At 37.0% G+C, this 21,277-nt stretch overlaps 1 protein-coding gene across 6 annotated transcripts in view; it reads left to right on the top strand.

The window, feature by feature from the left end:
- The window catches only part of RAPH1 (Ras association (RalGDS/AF-6) and pleckstrin homology domains 1), a 132,779-nt gene that overhangs the window by 104,665 nt on the left and 6,837 nt on the right, over positions 1-21,277 (top strand). For all 6 annotated transcript variants that reach the window (XM_065750382.1, XM_065750383.1, XM_065750381.1 and 3 more), the window contains 9 exons: positions 8,566-8,643; positions 10,004-10,163; positions 12,121-12,242; positions 13,841-13,906; positions 14,664-14,807; positions 16,004-16,114; positions 18,980-19,078; positions 19,753-19,873; positions 20,503-20,645. In XM_065750382.1, coding sequence (XP_065606454.1) covers positions 8,566-8,643; positions 10,004-10,163; positions 12,121-12,242; positions 13,841-13,906; positions 14,664-14,807; positions 16,004-16,114; positions 18,980-19,078; positions 19,753-19,873; positions 20,503-20,645 — 1,044 coding nt within the window. The remainder of the gene's footprint in view (positions 1-8,565; positions 8,644-10,003; positions 10,164-12,120; positions 12,243-13,840; positions 13,907-14,663; positions 14,808-16,003; positions 16,115-18,979; positions 19,079-19,752; positions 19,874-20,502; positions 20,646-21,277) is intronic.

Here is a 21,277-nt window from a genome sequence, read left to right as displayed (position 1 = left end):
TCTGGCTTTGTTGCAACACAAAAACTATAATTTTTCTTCCACTTCTATATGCTATCATTCTCTGTTTTGGTTATTTAAATACTGAAAGTGCATTGGTTACCACATGTAACTTCAGGTTTTTAAAAAACAAATGAAAAAATCCATCAGATTAAATGACCATGAACTACTTCATATCAGTGGTTCTAACAATATGCATAAAATTAATTTTTTGAATTTATAAATCTTTGTCTTGTCCTATTCAAAGCCCCTTGAGTCAGGTGCTTATGATGAGTTTCCTGACATTCTAAGGATAATATTTCTTGTTAATTCAGCTTGGGATTGTCTTAGTGCAGCTGAGCCCTCTACTGACAATCAAGCACACTGTTCTGGCATGGATATACTGGTTCCCACCTGACCTTCTTTAGAGAGAAATTTCTTCAGAAAAATAATATAATTCATAGAAAGGTTTATGTTGGAAGGGACCTTTAAGGTCATCTAATTTCAACCATCCTGCCATGGGCAGTGATATGTTCCATTAGATCAGGCTGCCAAAAAGTTGCATCCAGTCTGGCCTTAAACACTTCCAGGAATTAGGCATCCACAGCTTCTCTGGAAAACAATTTAGTTTTTCATCTCTAAAACCTCCAACTCCTCCTTTCTGCCTAGCTCCTATTTGTGCTTGGGACTGTACTGGCCCAGGTGCAGGGCCTTGCACTTGGTCTTATTGAACAGCATGTGGTTCATATGGACCCACCTCTCAAGTCCATCAAGATCCCTCCCATTGGCATCCTTCCTTCAAACATACCAATTGCACCACTCAGCTTGATGTTGTCCACAAACTTTCTGAGGATGCATTCATTCCCATTGTCTGTGTTGCTGATGAAGATGTTAAATGATACTAGTCAGTACAGACCTCCAAGGAATGCTGCTCATTACTGATCCCCACCTGGACATCAAACCTTTTACCACAACACCTTGAATTTGACCATCTTATCAATTCCTTATCCATCAGGCCAGCTGTCCATCAAATCCACATCTGTCTATTTTAGAGAGAAGGGTGTTGTGTGCTGCAAAGCGTTAAATGCTGTACAGTCCAGGTAGATGACTTCCTTTGCTCTTCCTTTGTCCATCAATGCTGTAATCCTGATATAAAGGCCACTGAGTTTGTCAATTGCAGTTTGCCCTTGGTGATGCTTTGCTTGCTGTCACCAGTCACCTCTCTGTTTTCCCCGTGCTTTACGGATCATCTGCACTGTGATGTTGCTGGCTTTGGAGGTGAGACTGGCTGGCCTGTAATTCCTCAGGTATTCTTTTTTCCCTTTTAAAAATGGAGGTTATCTTTATCTTTTTCCAGTCACTGGGAGCTTTGTTAGACTGCCACAGCTTTTCAAATACGATAGGTAAGTGACATTGTTATAACATTAGATATGCCCCAGTGTGAGAGATGCCTTCCTAAGGAATAGGACCTTTCTTTGTCGTTGTAGTTAGGTGTTTAAATGTCTGAACACGTTACAGCTTTATGCTGGTGTCTGACCTGCCAATTAGTTGTTTTATATCCCACTGTTTCTTATATTCTTCCTCTTCCTTTCTCTACGCTTTATATTCAAAATAAAAAGTTTAGGAGAAAGACAAATATAAATTTAGTCCTCCAATAATGTAACTCCTTTTAAAAATTCTAGCAATGAACTAGATTCTTCTTGTGTTACAGCCATGCCTAGACATAATTCCTATTGCAGCACAGGGAAGATCTCAATGCAAAAACAAAAAATCTAATCGTTGTGCTGGTCTCTTCATTTTTTAAGTGTAGTTATGTGCTTTATTGCTCACAGTATTTACCATACCCCACCTCCCCCTTTTTTTTTCTCTTTTTTTTCTTTTTCTTTTTTTCTTGAAACAGAAATGAGGTAAATTACAGAATATTAAAGCAATTAATCTTTAATGTCTTAGCTTCAGGCTTGTTTGGAAGTAAGCCATCAGATGAATAGTGCAAACTAAGCTTTAGAATTAGAAATCTCTAATTCTTTATGGTTATGAAATACAGAGCAACACAGGTGCAAATGATTTTGAGAGAGTATTCAGGGCTCAAATATATCCTAGCCTAGGACTTGCAAATAGGAAATAATTCCATCTTACATTTAAGTTATCAGTTATTTAACTGTTTTCATGCGTGTGAAGATTGAACTACATTCAGGAAGACAGATGATGGTGATATAGTGATGAAAGCTTCAGATATGAACATCACCATCTTCAGAAAATGTCTAGTAACGTTGTTCTCCTCTTATTGACCTGAAGGGCAAATTAGATTGTTACGTGTGCTTGTTACTGAATCTGTGCAAGTGAAATCCTTTGCAGCATTTTTTTCCCCGATTCACTGCTGATTTTGTCAAGCCTATTATGGACAGTTTTTCAGGGAAACAGCGTAACATACATACCTGTTGCATAAGATTCTCCTCTGCCTTACATTTGTATCCCTTCAAAATGGTATGAAGTGTAGTTGGAGGCCAGTAACCAGTGGTGCACCCCTGGACTCAGTACTGGTCCAGTACTGTTTAACGTCTTTTTTAATGATCTGGTTGATGGGGTGGAGTGTACCCTTAGCATCACTAGGAAGAAAGAGAGATATACCAAGTGGTCACACTGCCATTCAAAGGAACCTCAACAGGCTGACAGGAACCTTGTGAAGTTCAGAAAGAAGTGTGATGTCCTGCACCTGGGGAGGAGCCACTCTGGGTACCTGTACATGCTGGGAACTGCCGAATAGAACCTGGAGGTTCTGGTGGGTCATGGTGGTATCATCATGACAGTGAGCCAGCAGTGTGCCCTTGCCACAAAGAAAGCTAGCAGTATCCTAGGTTAGATTAGGAATGTGCCAGAACATTTAGAAAGGTGACCCTTCCCATTTAGTCGGCACTGGGGAGGCCATGCTTGGAGTGCTGTGTCCAGTTCTGGGCTCTCCTATGATAGTTGTGGAGATACTAAATAGAGTCTAGCAGAACACCAAGAAGCTGAAGAAGTGACTGAAGCTTTTATTCTAAGAGAAAAGCTGAGAAGGCTCAGGGGCAATCACATCAATGCTTAACAAATACTTGAAGGAAATATATAAATATGGGATGGAGGTGGGCTTTTTCAGTGGTGGCCTGGGACAGGACAAAAGAGCATGGAAATGTTCTGAAATGCAGGAGATTCCCTCTGAACATCAAGAAAACACTTCGAAGTTTACTGAGTGCTGGCACAGCTTGCCCAGAGAGGTTATGGAGTCTCACTCATTGGAGGTATTCAGTGGTCTTTTGGACATGATCCTGGGGAATCAGCTGAAGGTGACCCTGTTTGAGTAGCAGGGTGAACAAGTTGACCTGTACCTTCTGTGATTCTTGGAAAAGTGGGAAAAGCAGATTCCCCAGAGACAGAGAGAGATTTTTATATGTGGACAAAACTAATTGTTTCATGCTGTATGATGTCCTGTCTAGCAGTAAGAGCTGGAGTAAAGGTGAAGGAAGAGGAGGGACATTTGGAATTCCTATGCTTACCTTTCCAGTTAGCTGTTATACATAATGAAGCACTGTTTTCCTGGAGAAGTCTTAACATCTTCCTGCAGATGGGAAGTAAGAAGTAAATGAACTTACTTTGCTTTGCTTGCATGCACAACTTTTTCTTTAACTATTAAGCTCTTGTTATCTCAGACCATGAATTATTTTGCTCATATCCTTCTCTTCCTCATCCCACTCAGGGGAAGTGAACGAGGAGCTGTGTGGGGCTTCGCTGCATACCAGTGATAAGCCCACAGCACTTACGTACTTGTAAATTGTGATTAAACATAAGAGAGGCTCTGGAGAGATTTGTAGACATACTTCTGCACTGAAGTTCATAAACAGCAGCTGTCTACCTCTTTCCCCTCCTTATCCTTAATAGATTGCAAGGGAAAGAGAGCTCTTGATAGGACAGCATGACTTGGAGATGTGTTTAAAATGTTACTGCTGCTTTCCACTTTTCTTTCAGAAACCATAATCAGTGTTGGACTTAGTCTTCTAGCAGCAAAAGGCTTGTAAATGGTGCATAGATTTTGGGGGCCAAAAAAACAACCTGTATAGGGGAGTTACTGAGACTGAGAAAACAGGTCTGTCTGCTTTTCAAATGATTGATGGACACTGAGTGGTCTTAAGTTTTTCGCCTCCCCTTTCAGTTAAAGCAAAGTGTAAATTCCAACATCATGTCTCCTTGTTTTCTTATATGTTCTGGCATCATAGTAATTTAAACATTTCAGGTAATCTGTTGTCTCAGGCATAATCCCCAAAACCACCCTGCTGCTTCACATGCATTTCCATACTTATTGATGTGATAGAAATACTGTGACAGGAAGTCATAACTGTGCTGTAGGCAGAGAAAATGCTATATTGAGTTGGGAAGGGAGAAAGGTCCTGCCACCTTAGTGAGGGTGAGCTTTTCACTGTGAAAGTGGGTGCTGTACCCACTAACACTAAGTGAGCTTTAGAAAAGAAAAATATCTTTTTTTTATCTCTTTCTTTCTTCGGATGTAAGTTATTCTTAGTTATTTTGAGGGGAAAATACAATTAAAAATGTTTGAGAGTGGTGAAGAACTAATTCTGCAAACACATGTTCAGTATTTATAAGCAGACCACTTCTACACGTTTTTTAGAATGAGAGTACTTTATGTATTATGTAATTACTTTATGTAATGAATTTGTCTGAAAATACAAAGCTGTAGTTAAAATTCTCATTGAGTTGGGGCAGGGGAAGATTCTGTTAACTTTTGTACTCATCTAACTTTTGCCTTCAAGTGTTGATCACGTGTACACTTGTTCTATTCTTAAAATCTGTGTCTTAAAGTTTGGGGAATGTGAAAATTTGAGAAGTTAATATGATGTTTTGAGGCAAAAGGAACTTGTTTTAGTTAAAACCCTGAAGTAAATAGAATCACTTGCTAAACAAGTGATTTCCTTCCTACCTGAGGCTAGATCACAGCTGGGAAAACAATCACTGAATATATCCTTCTAGATCTTCAGAAGTCAGTGTTGCTCATGTACATCTAATTATTCAAATAAGACTTTACAGGAGGAATTTGGATATTAGACATAAAACATTTCTTTAGTGCATCCTCTGATCTCTCTGTTTTCCATGTGAATTTCAGTGAAGTGTGGACTTAGCTGTTCACCTATTATTGTTTAATTGCTAGCTCTTCTAAACACTGGAAACTTTTTTCAGTGATATTTTCCTCCTTCCTTCTGTTCTGCCTAGCAAGTAAAAAGAATCATTTAATGACATCTTAAAAGCATACAGTGAAACAAAAAAATAAACTCTTTACCTAGAAACAGGAAGCTTGAAGTTGAGCAAAGTCAGCCCTGCTGTAGCACATACGTTGCATGCTTAATGTTGAAACTCAAACAAAATATCTTTTACTGCACTTTTAACTTGAAACTCAGGCAGGAGATTGACTGTCATTGTACTAAAGGAATCTAAACTTGAGATTTTTGGAGTTATTTCTTCCAATGTTAAAGTTTAGGGTAAAATAATTAAAAGCTGAGTTTGAAAAGTAATTATAAAAGTCTTAAAATTGAAGTCCAACATGTTGTGTCTTAACTTTAGTTTGCAGTATGTTGAAATAAATAAGTTCATAACATTAATGTATTGCCAAGCATTATTTAAAACAAGTTCACTATTGCCCATAACTCCATATAGTCTCAGCAAGGTTTAGGGCCTATGAAGGCTCAAAGTGTAAATGCAAATTTAACAATACACCTAAAGATGTCTTTTAAGGAATTTGTTGTGATTGTGATGATGTGTACTGATACTAAAAGAGAGTGTTCTTTCCCCATTAGAGGTGGAGAAAACACTAGGTTTTGTGATCTTACCTCTGTATCTCCTTTATGCTTTTATATAACATGTATGTGACTGTAAAGGCAGTCCTGCTTAAGTGGGAATTCTGCTGAAAAACAGTATTTGTGCTGTGGTAATTTTCAACCTGATCACCTACCCCATTGTCTTTGTGTCCACAGCAGCACTGAGGCAGATGTATCAGCCATACCAGGGATTTACGCTTCTACATGTCACTTGTGCAATCATGGCAGCAGTTCTGCTTGCCTTTTTTTATCTGTGTTCGTTGACCATTTGGCAACCTAACTCATGTAACTGACATTAAAAGGATTTAGCGATGAAGGAGAGGTTGTAGGAGTGGCTCTCATGGGGAATATGGATGAGTGGTTTTGCTTGGTCAGTTAAGAATAGAGTAAGTCATTACGAGTTTTGGAGAATCCTGAATTACTGTCTTCCAAGTAATCAAAATAGCTATTTCCTCCTCCTGCTCTGCTGAAACAATGTGTCATAGCAGCAATGCTGAAGCAGTGCTCTTAAAAGTATCTATGAAGTCAAAATCAAATACTTTCAAATCCTCGACTATCCTGTGCTTTCAGAAATTCTTTCTTCTGTACAGATCTCTTTTTATAATTTGTAGCTGGCTGAAAACAATTCTTTATTTTAGCATCTTCAGTCAGTTTTCTGTTTAAATTTGAACTGCCTTTGTTAAAATGTGCCACAGTATAAGAAATACTGAACTCTGAACCCACATATAAGTGTAGTAAGTGTACCAAGTAATTGGTAGGAGGTAGAATAGTAAATTCTTGGAGTCATTTATGGTCTAGCATTTTTTTAAGCATTTTAGAGAGTGACAATGGATTATGAATTTTGAAATAAGCAGAGAGATCAGTTGTGTTGGCACAGGTGTACAAGAGGTCCCAGCTGATCCACCGCTGCTTTCTTTGCTGTTGCTGAATGTACCTGCTCTGTAGCTATAAAGTGCTCTTGCTGAGATGAGCTGTCTATAGCTGCATTGCACAGGTACACAGTGAAATGGGGTGGAAAATTGTGCTGCTTGATTTTAATGCAGAGCAAAACCAAATGTGCTGTCAACCTTTGCACAGCAATAGAAGTTTATGGTTGAGTTAATTAACAGCTTTTTAAACTGCCAGCCAGGTCTCTCAAAATGTGTTAAACTTTAGAAAATCTTTTGCTGGTTTCAAAATGCATGGATGCATGACATCACTGTTATAAACTTGAGAATATTTAAAACCTCGGGTTTTGGTAATAGTTTCTTTCTGTAGATGGAAACAGTTAAGGAAGATGAACTGTACAATTGTAGATGTGTTTTACATTGAAACAATTCTAGGTGTCATGACACTTTTTTTTTAATAGAATATTACTCTAATTTAACTTTTCTATGTTCTGTAACAGTATTTTTATGATAAATAAAAATTTTGGTTCCCTGTAGACTAATTAAAAATACGTTCCAAGGTAGTTGAGTTCCCAAATAATGTTACAAGTCAACATTATTTCTGCTCATGTGAATTTACTGGCTCCTTTTGGTGTCAAAGGTTATACTTCTGCCAAGGCAGCTGATTGTCTCATCTAATTGGCGTTCCTTTCTAGTGCATAGTGCTTATGGGTACAGATTTGAAGGAGTAAAAGCTGTTAAGTAAGAAAACCAGTGGCAGATGAAATATTCTTCTGCAGTTGACAGGAGTATTAGTAGTTCACTAATAGTAGTTCATAAAAAAAAAAGTTATCTGTTTTTGAGTGTAGCTGAATCTTGATTTTTACAAGAAAAAGCAACAAAATTAATAAAGCATCTGACTGTTTTGAGACGGACTGTACTATTGGAGAAAAATATTTTTTTCTGAAAAGATTGAATGATTTGAAGGGGAGTTTTTTTCATTTTAATATTTGTTTATTGATCTAGTGGTTTTATGATGATGATACTTTTGGAAATTAGCCTCAATAGAAATCCACATTTAGGGACTTACAAAATCTAAAACTTAAGTGTGGTCATATTAACAAGAGTGATTGCTTTTTAGCTGTCATTTCAGTTCCATTTTGAATAGAACTAATAATCTGCAGAAATTATAACCTGTTAGAAATAATATTACCACGATACGCAGGTTTTCTTCAGTAATAGTAGATAGATTTACTTTACTTGACTATTTTTAATGTTTCTGGTTTTAACAAAACCACGTTGCTGCCTTAGAAGAACACTGAAAAAAATAATTCCTGTTTGCTAGTAAGGAAAAGCAGAGTCTAGATTTAGTAAAGATAAAGTGTCCAAGCTACGTGTTGCAGACTTAATTCTTCCAAACCCACAGGCGTAGTGTGAAACTTTCTTACTGCTGTTGTATTTGTTGTAATGTCTCTTGGCCATAAATCGGTTGGTTGCACTCAATTTTGAACTCTTGTTGAATGTGCCTTGTCCAAGACTATGAGTTTAAATGCATATGTTAAAATACTTGGTAGTATTGTGCTAGGCTACTTAGAATAGAGAGAATAAAGATAGACCAAGTGTGTATATAGAAAATGTATACCTGCAATATGTTATTTAGAGATAATGGCAGTAGTATTTGTAAGTGTCAGATACGTAAAAATAACACTGTTTTAATAGGAAATCATCATCGTTGCTAACAGATAGTTGTGGAATTATAGGTGGGTGAATTTCAGTTGTTTTAAGTGTGGTAGCTCCAAAATTGAATCCACTAAAGCTCATCTGGAGTGTGTTTGACTGTAATTTGGTGTGTCTTGCCCTCTCAGGAGGAACAGGCTGCTAAACTGAAAGCTGAGAAGATAAGAGTGGCATTAGAGAAAATTAAAGAGGCACAAGTGAAAAAGGTAAACTATTTATGCTGTTCTATGAGGGTGTTTTGTGGGTTTTGTTTTTTATATACTTTTTCAGCTGGAAAACACAGGCATGATACTTCTCATTTGTATCTTACCATTAAGATGCACTGAAGAAAACAGGAACGCTGCAGTGTTCTGATTTAGAGTGATAATGTAATGTTTCATCTAGATGCCAGTCAACATATCCTAGCATATCTAATACAGTTATGTTTTACTTAAGGAATTTTGCAGTCACTGCACTGTTAGAATAGTTTGCCACCCACAGCTGAAACAAAGATTTTGCCTTTTGAGACTGTCATTGTATATCAAATGCTCTCACCATAAATTCTGAGATTCTTTACATATCCCTTCTTTAAACACATGCACTGTTGGATTTTCCAGTGATAAATAGAATGCAAGCATTTCAGATTATAAATACACAGAGGTTATGAAGTGTAGAAAGTCTGATGACAACACCTGATGCAATATCAAAGATTTTAATGTGTTCCCTCCAAATTTAGCCTTATTATTTTAATTTTGAAGTTTCTCAGTAATTTTGTCTTTTACGTTTAGTGTTTATAAATCAAAACCTGAAAGAATGTCCTGCATTGGAAGATGGGAATTAAAATGCAACAGTTGTAATACATGAGTACTAATAATTTTCAACTTTTGCAGTTGAGAAAGGAGAAAAAGGAAGCAAGCAGCATGATGATTGGCAAGAAAAATCAATTGTCTTTGGATGTTTTTATTAATTAAAAAAATAACTGTATTTTTCTTTCTGGGAGTCACTCTTTAAAGTGGACTGTGAAAAGCCTCTGTGTTTTAAAAGTAGATTATTTTTACACTAGCACTTAGTGCTGTCCAGGAAAATACGATTTAGTATAGGTATGCTGCTTATATGATCAGCGTTTTTAGAAAATAGGTAAGAAGTAGGGAGAAAGCTTGATTTGCAAATCTCAAAAAATATGGCTCCATGCAAGTTTGTGTGTAACTCTTGATCTGAGCTTGTGTCACCTGCACCTGTGAGAAAACTGTCATACAGATATTTTATTGATCAGATGAGGAGACTCTGGCAGGAGGGATTTTTTTTTTGTCTTTTTTCTAATCACACATCTGAAGTATGTGCACATTATATCTGGGAAGACCTTTATTTACCCTAGTGAACAGTATCTTAAGTTTCTATAAGACAAATATCTAATCATCATTTATGGCTTTTTACATTTTGAGGAAAATGTTGAATGATCTTAATATTTTGTGTTGTTTACCAACCATAGAAAAAGAAATAAGATCTTAAAAAGTACATTTTTATTTGAAATGTAGAAAATGTGGTAAGTTGAACCTCTTTGTGTTCTCCTGATTTTCTACTCAATAGTTGGTGATCAGGGTCCACATGTCTGATGACAGCTCAAAAACAATGATGGTGGATGAGAGGCAGACGGTGAGACAAGTATTGGACAATCTGATGGACAAATCACATTGTGGTTACAGTTTAGACTGGTCATTGGTGGAAACCATCTCTGAATTGCAGATGGGTAAGTTGCTCGTTTATAAGCATTTGTCATTCTTATCTATGGATGTGATACTGATGCATATCTGTGTCCTTGGAGCAATTTAAATTCTTAACTTTGTAATATTTATTATCCAGTGCTAGGAATCGTGTTTCATCACTGTGAGTTTGTTTGTCAAAATTTAGTTCTGCCTGAACTTTACTACACATTGTTTTAAATGAGTATGGAAATGTTTTCTTCCTTGGTACTAAAATAATGTCTAAATTTGAAGGTTTGATAGAGGAATTCTAGTGATGTCTGGTCACTGAGCCTCTTGGTTTTGATGTGTTCTTCATGTAAGAGTGAGACAAGAAAAAAAAATCACAATACATCTTAATGATTGTAAATAGTAATATTCTAAGAGCTTGTATTGTAGAAGACTGTCTAGATTTTTTTTCCAGTTAGATGTTATTACAGTTGACATTTCACTTTTCCTGGATCCATGTAACCTCATTTGTGTTGTGTTGCACATACCACAATGAGTGTTGTTCATAGAGCATCTGAATGGAAAAGAACTTGAAATTCTTCAGTGATAGAAAAACAGTATTACATCAAAGAGCTGTTAAGTACCCAGTCCACTGACTAAGGGGAAACCCATAGTTGAAACCAAATATGTTGACTTCAAATTTAAATGAAATATTTTTTCAAATTTCAAATTAAAATGAATTTTTTTTCTTTTTTGGTAAAACCTTCTCTATTTGGGGCAGTGTGGCATGTTAACCCTGCTTATTGTTACAGAAAAAGTCTGTTGTAGGGTAATGAGTTATCCTCTGACTCTTAAAGATCTCACTCAGACCTTATTAACTTCCTGCATTGTTCCTCTGTGATCTTAAATATTAGTTTATTCCACACAGATGACGTTTTGTTGTGTTCATTCTAGGTATTCTTAATTGCTAAGGATTCTGAGTTGTCCTTTGTCATCTCAGACTCCCTTAATGAGAACTCCAAGATCTGTATATGGTCAGTGCCATATGCTGTCTGTAAAAACATGGTGTAATTGATTTGGAGAGGAATGCATTCTGTTTTAACAGGCCGATTAAACATCAAGTAAGCCCCAAAGAATTCTGGAAGAACTGTTTTGCCTAAGTGACACTATACAGCTTATATGAGAAGGACAGTAATTGTTGAGAGCAAGATGTTACTTGAGTGTCTTTTAAAGAAGAGTATTGGTCAGTGGCTTCCTAAAGATACATTTTTAGGATATGAGTTTTCAGGTCTCTCTCTCTCTACCACTTCAGTAAGTTTTTCTTTTTTTTTTTTTTTCTTGTTTTGTTTTAAATTCCTCTCTTCTTTTTCACTGATTCTCAGTGTCCCATGCTGGTGATAACTATCACAACTAAGAGTCATAGTCTGTCTTCCAAATTCTTCTACCATATCCCTACTAATTATGGTTATTCTGTCTTTCAGAAACATTTTGTTTTCCCTCTGATTGTTTTTATTACTTTTTTTTTTTTTGGATACGTCATAAGAGTGAGATAGTGACTGGGGATGTAGATACAAATTTAATGCTGAAAAAGTCACTTAAAATTCCTTCAAGAGCTCCATTAACTAGGGTATATATATAAGTGTGATTGCTTTTTTATTTGTTCTTATAACATTTCAGATATTGTTATTGGAGTCTGTTGGATTCATTTGGGATAGTTAGCTTCGTCAGGTTCAAAAAATGGGTTATTCAGGATTAATATACTGATGGGACCATAGGCCTGAATGGAGAGAAGTGAGAGTGCTGAATATGTGTATGAGTAAAATTAAGCTAGGCACTTCTGAAAGTTCACTAAGATCCTTTAGTTTATTTGTGTTGTAAACTTCTTCCTTGTTTTATTAGGCCTTGAAGTGTATTTTCTTTCCCTCCATGCCTTGTCTCCCAGATGAAGCTACAGTGTAGCTTATTTCACAAAAAGCAACAGATGAAAATGTGTTTGGTCTTTCATTATTGCTGCAGAAAGGATCTTTGAAGATCATGAAAATCTAGTTGAAAATCTTCTGAATTGGACGAGAGACAGTCAAAACAAACTAATGTTTGTGGAACGTATCGAGAAATACGCACTTTTTAAGAATCCCCAGGTAAGCCTGAGGCTGACATTGTGTCAGTGTGCACGTCTGACTGCAATTTCATACTTTTGGTGGCATTCATTTCGTTATTTAGGTTTTGATACCTATGTATATATAAATATGCCAGGCAACTTTGTCTCAATACCATATACATCCATGCTGTGTTTGATACAAAATTAGGTGCCTAATGGAAAAACCTGAGCTGAAGTCATTTCCTAACTTTAATGGTGATAAAGACAGATAGCTTCATGGCAATTGTATTTAGTGCTGTTCACATATACAAATATGCAAGCATGGTGTTGGCAGATACTGCTGAGAGAATTGCCGCGTCACTCTTTGTTCTTTCTTCACTGGTAAGGTGAACATTTTAAAGAGGATAGCCACTCTGTGGTCAGGTGTCATGGGAGGAGAACATACGCTTCCCTGTGAAAGTTGGAAATTGCCTCTATTCAACCACATTTCTTGTTTAGGAGGCAAAAGGGTCCTCTTCTCTCTTGGGAACTGATTTTTGAGGGATAATGGTGATTTCCAAATGTTAACTACATATTTGATATCCATGGATATTTGATATCCATATTTGATATCATTACCAAGGAGGCAGCTCTTTGAAGAATTTGGAGCTGAAAAGTATTGCATATACTCTAACTTGATCTATTCTAACTCTTAGTAATGAATTGCCATTTGAGGTCATGCATTGTTTTTATATTGGTATGGCATTTATGTGGTAACTTCTTGGATCTGAACTCCCTGTTTGTCTAGCAAAATGAGTAGCAATTTTGCATGGACGTCCTTTTGGACACTGTAAATGTACTTTCAAGCAAAAATTGAAAAACAGGTCTTACTCTAGTGCTTTGTTAGGAAGCTGCACAACTCTGCCAAAAAACCTGTTTTAAGAGCATGTTGTTGATAAACATTTACTATCATTACATATAGTATGCACTGCCAATAAGCACAAAGCACCAGCAGTTTTTTAATACACATATTTCTCCTTTATTTAAAGGCTTGATCTGTAACTTTATGAATGTTGATTTGTTTGTTTTTTTTTCCAGTAAGAGCTAGAGGTTAGGAAAAAGATGATTTCCATTGTCTCGGTCCTTTCCAAGCTGGAGTTATTAAGTAAGATAGAGTACCTGTGCTGAATGGTTCTTTTTAATAAGAAAAGGAGTATTTAGTAATCCTTTATGAAATATGTTTATTCAGAGAAACTATCAGCACAAGGTGGACACATGCATTTCTTGTGTGTGTGCTTCAGCACAGAAATAATGTCAGGATTTAACACATTTTTAAGACCCTGTGGGATTTTCAAGTTTATACTGCTTTTATTTCTGGGTGTATTGCACCAGCTTATTGTGCATGGAAAGGCAGGAGAATGTTGTTATAAGACTATTACTTTAGGATAAGAGTAGGGACTGATTGGTACTTCTGGAAGAGGTGGCTGTAATTATGTTCCATGCGTGATTTAGCAGTCTGATAGTTTCAACTGGATTATAAAGTTTTAGAGTATCATTCTTAGCACCTTTTTTCTTACTCCTACAGAAAGGCAAATGAGAAATGTTATTTGGCTTTATTTCAGAATGGCTATACAAATACTGACCTTTTTCTTGTTACAGAACTATCTGCTGGGGAAAAAAGAAACCTCTGAGATGGCAGACAGAAATAAAGAGGTGCTGCTAGAGGTGAGAATGCCAAAACAAAAACATCAACGTTCAAAACTAAAACTTTGTGGTTATTGAATTTAATGGATGAATCTGAATATAGATCTGGGAAAATAGAGTATGTTACTTTTGAGATAAAATAACTATTTTAATGTTACTGTATTTCATATAAGTTACTTGAAATGCGTCTGTTTTGTTTGACAATCAGAATGAGGTTACCTGTAGTGGTGGTTAAACACAGTTGAAATCTGGAGGACTGCTGCCTATCTGTTCACCTGAGATGGCAGAATTTTATTTTCTAGCTAGCACATGCCAAATTGTTATTCTCTTCGAAGTAGTAGTGTTGGCTCAATGAATAGTCCATGTTGGTATTTTAAGTTTTGTTAGTAAGCAAAGTAGTTAGAAGTAGTTTCAATTACATTTTAAAATAAACCACTAAAAATTAAATTTAAAAAGCAAGTGACAGAAAGGGGAGTTATTTAATTTTGAACTCATCAAATAGTTTACAGAGCTAAGGACAGCAAAAAAAAGTGTGGAGCAAATAGAGCGAGCATTAAATATAATATTCTGAAGCTGAAGACAGAATGGTTTTGTGACATTTCCATAGAGATGCACCTATGCTGAAGTGTGATAGCTTCCACTTGATCATAGTGCACAGGGAAAGAACTCTCATTACATATGCATTAGATACAGAATTTCAGACTTAATGAAAAACAAAATACTGCATGCTGTATGTTCTCTTTCTGTCACTTTCCAAACCACGTTTTTTTATCTACAGGAATGCTTCTGTGGAAGTTCTGTAACTGTGCCAGAAATTGAGGGAGTTCTGTGGCTGAAAGAGGATGGTAAGAAGTCTTGGAAGAAACGTTACTTTCTTCTTCGAGCTTCAGGAATCTACTATGTTCCCAAGGGGAAGGCAAAGGTACGCTATTTTAAAGCAATTTCCCTGACTTCCTTACTGCTGATAAGTCATTTGTGCACAAGAGTCAGCCTTACTAGCTGCACCCTGCCCAGAGCCATATCCTTTAATTGAAGTGCAGCTTTATCGTGAAAGTGAATTATAGATTTACTATAAATTACTGTGGTGACACTTGCTGTGAATGGTCTAACCTCAAATTAAAAAATATAAGACAACAGGGCTCTGTTTTTTCAGTGAGTTTGTGCGTAGGTGTCAGAAACACCCAAGGTAAAAAAAAAAAAAAAGTAGGTGTCAGAAACACCCAAGGTAAAAAAAAAAAAAAAGATTTGAGGAGCTGTCTTTTCTCAACTAGAATTCAGATGAAGGATGAAGTTGCAGTGCAAATTCCAATTGTAATCGTTTAGTTAGTTTATACAAATGGGATTTTGTGCAGACCAATTTTGATATGTTCTAAATATTTTATTTCTTTATTTACTAATATTCTATGTGTTTCAAAATAAAAGGTAAATAACTGCTACAAATGCATTATAGCATCAATGGTGAATGGCTGCAAGTTCAAGCTTTCTGTAAATCCATAGGTGTTGACTGCATCAATGAGTCCACAGCACAGGGAATCTACTTCCCACAGGGATGTCAGTGATGAAGAGGTTGTCCTTGTGCTCTCAGAGCATTAGCTCCTTCCAGAGTTGAACTCAGATGTTCTTTCCAAACCCTTTGTCTTCATTAAAGGAATCGCTATACAAGATATCCTGTGGAAATTCTGTGCCCTGCAGTCACTGCCAAATATCATTCAAAGTCTACTTGTGGTCACATTGATCATTACCAACATTAAGTAACAGTTGATGTTAAAAACTTCCCAGTCAAATTGATTCTGTTTAATCCATCCTGATACCAACTCTGAATAAATATTAGTATGCTGTAATAGGTTGTCAGAAGGCAAAGTACAACTGAAAATGCACACACAATCCTAGACTAAATTTGAAATAGAACATCCTGGTTAAAAAAAAAATTACTGTATGATGGAAGAGTTTTTATGCATGGCTGTACCCCCTTGCTGTATTGGTAGAATTAGAATCAGACTGAAACTAATGGTAGACATTATACTAGTGTTGAATCTTAACTGTAGAATGTTATTTTTTTCAGTGCATGCGGTTTTTGTACATAGATGCTTTGTAAATCAGTGTTTTTGTACTTAACAGGTCTCACGGGATCTCGTGTGCTTTCTACAGTTAGATCATGTCAACGTTTACTACGGGCAGGACTATCGGAACAAATACAAAGCTCCCACAGACTACTGTTTAGTGCTGAAGGTATCTTGATAATTGTTTTAAGTATTCTAATAATAAAAAGAGCAATTACAGGGGTTCAAACATTTCCATACTAATCTTAGCTCCTTGTAATAGCTGCACTTTCTAATTGCGAGCAAGTGAGAAATAATTCATAATTAACACATTATTAATCCAGGGAGAAATTATTATTAAGAATCTGCTTTATTTAATAATGTAACAATTGGAAAATTGTCTGTCCGTTTTCAGAGTGGATCTCTGAATTACTCTAGTTCTTCACATGAGAATTCTGAATTGCCATAAATTACAGTGACAGAAGAAAGCTATGTTTAACTACAGTTTTTGTGTAGATGGTGTAACAAGCCTCCTAGAGAGAGAAGTGCAATTGAAATGGAGGAAATGCTATGCATGCACTATTGTAGAGGGAAGAATCAGCTGTGAATCCCTTTCTTACCTGTCTCTAGCTGACAGATTTCCTCCTCCTGCCAGAAGATCCATGCACAGATTGTGTGGTGGGCCAGGAAAAGAGATCACAGAGAGTAGCAATAGGATGACTTTACTGAACTCATCTAACTTTATTTGACAGTTGCTTTTCTTTATAAGCTGTTTCTGGAAAAATAATTGTTATTCTCAAGTATAGACGTAGAGGGACAGTCTTGCTGAGGTACTTCCTAAGAACAGATATTCAGCTTTTAGAAATTTAGGAGGCCAAGGCGTGGATCTTGTTTGTTTGATAGCTCTGGCTACATTCTTACTCTAAGTGCAACCCCATTTCTTTGGGACTCCAAGAAACTTTCAGCAAAAACCTTGTGTTCACCTTCAATTTTTCTGTTCCGTTAATTGTCTTCCATTTTGCTTTCCCCATTTTGTATATGAAATGAACAGTTAGGGAATAGTTGTTGCCTGTTCACTGTGCTCTTCGTGACTTTGTCAGTATTTTCATATTGCTCTGAATTGCTAAGCTGATGCTTCCTAGTCTATCTAATTGTTCTTTTTGTTCTCAAGTATAACATCAAAATCTTTAGCAATTGCCTTACAGCAGTGCAGATTTAGTGGATTAATGTTCCTTGAAACACTAATTTCAGGGATTTCCTGGCTTCTCAGAGCATAGCTTCAGAGCTGTGCAGAAATTGGTATTCAAGTGTCAAGTCTACCCATACTGCCCAACCCGAGGGGGCAGGGATGCTATAAAGGAAGAAACTTGAGTGTAAAAGACAAGCCCCATTCAGCCTGGCCTTGAATGCTTCCAGGGAGGGTGTGTCAATAACCTTGCTAGGCAAACTGTTCCAGTGTCTCACCACCCTCACAGTAAATAATTTCTTCCTGATATCTAGTCTAAATGTGCCCTTTCCAGTTTAAAACTGTTTCCCGTCCTCCTGTCGCTACCTGTCCTTATTAAAAAGAAACCCACCTCCCTTCCCATCCTCCTTAACTCTCACACATTGTGTTCAAAATAGCTTTAGTTCTTACAAGAGAAGTAGCTACAAAGCTATTTAAAATATTTTCATGGTATGTTCATAGCAAGTAAAGTATTTCCATGGATTTGAAAACAGCACAAGTAATGAGATAGTTACTGTTGTACTTAAATTTTCCTCCTGCCTTTTATCATCTTGTCTCATGTGGTTTGCATGTGTCAGTAGATTGCAGTGGTTGTTGTGCCTGCAGTGTGTGGCTGCCAATCTGTGATGTGGAAAAAAACATTTCCCCTTCTAACAGAGAGGTCAGCGTATGTTTGGGCCCTCTGACAGGTTGGTACTGAGTATCAAGTGTGGGGCATGAGATCAGGGAAACAGCATACCACTGAGACTGGAAATATTTTCTGTGTTCTTGTAACTCATTGGAATAGCTAATCAAACACAATTAAAGGTAAATGTAGCACTGTTGTTGGTATTTACAAATTACTTAAAATGGATTTCTTAGGATTGCATGTTACTTTCTGTCCGTGTCATTTTGATAGATTGGGTGAATTGTTTTTTCAAGTTTATTTATCACCCAGGATAAACAAGACAAAGTTTTATCTCAGTAGATTTTACAAAATAATAATTTATTGCCGTTGTGGGCACGAGGGAAGTCATGAAAATATTGAAGCTAAATTTTAATGTCACTTGCCCTGATGTCTTTGAGACACAAACTTGTACAACACAGCAAACGATGGTGTGCCATCCAGTGTGAATTCCAGTGTTTGATTTTGAAAATCATAAATTTCTTTACTCCTGCAGTGATAAGTACAGTATTTTTCCTTTTTATACGTGCATTTGGAAGCACAAGTATTTTAAGCAACCACTCTGTATCAGAAGGACAGGGACCTCGAGGGTTCTGCAAGCTGTGAACAGGATTGTGCCCAATGGTGCGTTGTTTGTGGAGTGTCTCACTTGTGTCATGTGAAAACAGAGAAGAGTGTCCTCTTCCACTGCTGTGTGTTGGTGTGAAGGGAGATTGAAATACTGTATGTCTCCCTCCAGTGGTGGTTAGTCCATAGAGCACTAAGGGGACAACTCTTCACACTTCAGCTGTCTTGTGCTTGCAGTTTTTTACAAGCTGAGACTGTTCTGACCACTGGGCTTGAGAGTAGAAACACGTATAGTGAGCCTTAGGGCACAGAAGGTTCTGTAGGTAGGTAGAAGATACAGAACTAAAATACTGATTCACCCTTTCCTAGTGTTTCAAACCATGAAGTCCATGCTCACTAGATGTGCTGCTGATCTGTCAGTAAAGCAGCTTCCCCTGCCTCCTGAACTGCTCTCAGATCCTCAGGAATGAACTCAAAACACGCACTACCATTCAAGAGCTTTCAGCAGTAAATTTGTCTTTATAAACTTGAGCAGTGAAATAGCTCTCCTTACTTTCCTACCTATTAAAATATTGGTAAAGGTTAATGTTTTTGTGCAGCATCCTCAGATCCAGAAGAAATCCCAGTATATCAAGTATCTTTGCTGCGATGATGTGAGAACTCTACACCAATGGATCAATGGCATCCGCATTGCTAAGGTAGCGTCCTCCAGCCAGTCTTCCATTGTGCTCATGATCTCTTTAGAACTGCTTACTTATTTGGCAAAACACATGCTGTATCTGACTTGCCTATGCTTAACTGTTCTGAATGTCAACTATCTGATCTTATATATTTAATTCTCTAGAAAAAAACGAACGCTTTACTTCTGTTTCTGATACATGTATTTGTCAAATGACAACATTCTGATGTATTGGCCTGATTTTAGCCAGCTCCCTTAACAGACTTCAAAAAGGAAAGCTTGTGGGAAGAGAGTTTGGGTTTGACATAACCTGGACATCTTAGAAAACAATTGTCTTAGTTTATTCGTTGTCCCACTTCTGGCATTTATCTGACTGTTTTTGCTGGGGGTTTTTTGTTTTTTTTTAGCATAAACTTCTTTCTTTTATATCTCTTTTAGCGATTAATTAATGAAAATGCAGAAGGTTGGGGGGAGGAAGTTGCCACTGCTGTTAAATAAGTCAAAGTGAAATTTGCACTGAATTAATTCCGTGTGAAATCCTTGACAGAGCATGCTTTTTTTGTCTCTGGGTGTTTCTCCTTTTTTCTGAGGGGGGAAGAAAGGTGGAACATAGAAGCCAAAGGTGAAGATCAAGAGTCTGAAAAGGGTACACAGCCTGTATAAGTAGTTAAATTTGTTTGTCATTTCACTCAGTATGGGAAGCAACTGTACATGAACTATCAAGAAGCACTAAAGAGAACAGAATCAGCATATGATTGGACTTCCCTGTCTAGCTCCAGTATCAAGTCAGGCTCCAGCTCATCAAGTCTGCCAGGTAATAATGTGTCCTGTCTCTTAATAGAAAGATTTAATTACCTTTTTTTTTTTTATCAAATATTTGAAGACTGCAAGAGAAGCTGTTTGAGAGGGAAATGGACTGTTAATCTAAAAACCTGGTTTATATTACTTACAGTGGTGTGTGTTTTCAGAATGTATTGTAGTTTTATCTTTCACCTCCAAAAAAAAAATTGTTTTTCTAATTTGAGGAGGCTTCCTTTCAAATTTGTGATGCCTCTATCTTTACGTATTTGAAAAAAAGAAAAATCCAACTCCATGTTTAATGATGCAAATGGCATTTTGTTGACTGACATATTTTAAATTGGCAATTGGGAAATAGTCACTGCCTAAAGAGAAAGATCCAGACAATCTCTTCAGAGATTCAAAATTGTGATTCTGCTTCTGAGACAAATTTTATATGCGTGCACACAGATCTCTTGCCCTGCTTTGCTGTGCAGACAGCAGCTTCATTGGGCTGGCTGTGTGCGGGGACATATGTAGGAGTTTGTGGGAATGGTGTCATATGTTGGAGGAACAAGTGTGACCAGAAAATGCCACCAAGTTCACTAGAAGCATGGTGGCTTTATTCAGAAACATAACGCTGCTTCTTCACTTTCTTTTAAACAGAATCTCAATCAAATCATTCTAACCAGTCTGACAGTGGAGTTTCTGACACGCAGCCAACTGGACACGTCCGTTCTCAGAGTATTGTCAGCTCCATGTTCTCGGAGGCCTGGAAGCGAGGCACACAACTGGAGGAATCCAGCAAGGTAACAAGAAGACTTTAGTTTGAGAATCAACACACAACAAATGCACAAGACACAGTGTTCTCTCTTCCACCTCTGTCTGGATTGGGGGTGGATTTTTTTCTCTTTTTTACTGTTATTCACATACACTGCCATATAATTGGTTTGGTTTCTTTCAGGAATCACTCTTCCAGGGAATTCACTCACAGAACCTTTTGTTCTTCTTTTTATTAGTGTGCACAGAAGCCTCCTGGCTTCTGAAGGCATGTGGGAGCCCTTCACAAATAATCCCATTAATTAGAGTTGTATACAGAAAAAATAAAAAGATAGCTGTTAAAAGCTAACAGATGAAAATCTTAGTGAATTAACTGCAGATAACTGAGACCTGAAGGCAGCTACACCTATTTAAGGCGCCGCTCCAGTAGTTTCTATTCCAGTGTTTGATATTATATTCTGTGGAAATGAAGGCAGTAAACACAAATATGGTTAAGCAGTTGTACTAAACTGGCTTCAGTTGTGGATAAAAACAGATTTGAATATCTGCTGTTGCTGATAGAAAGTTTGAGAATACAGCAAGCCATCTACTCCTGGGGTCTGTGGTGATCTGGTTAGTTTTGTGTCTGGCAGTTGACTGTTGTAGTGAATATCTTCACACA

The sequence above is a fragment of the Cyrtonyx montezumae genome, unplaced genomic scaffold (genome assembly GCF_038088225.1).
Source record: "Cyrtonyx montezumae isolate F1298 unplaced genomic scaffold, pur_monq_1.0 scaffold_7, whole genome shotgun sequence".
NCBI lineage: Eukaryota > Metazoa > Chordata > Aves > Galliformes > Odontophoridae > Cyrtonyx > Cyrtonyx montezumae.
This window is presented reverse-complemented; position numbering and strand designations above follow the sequence as displayed.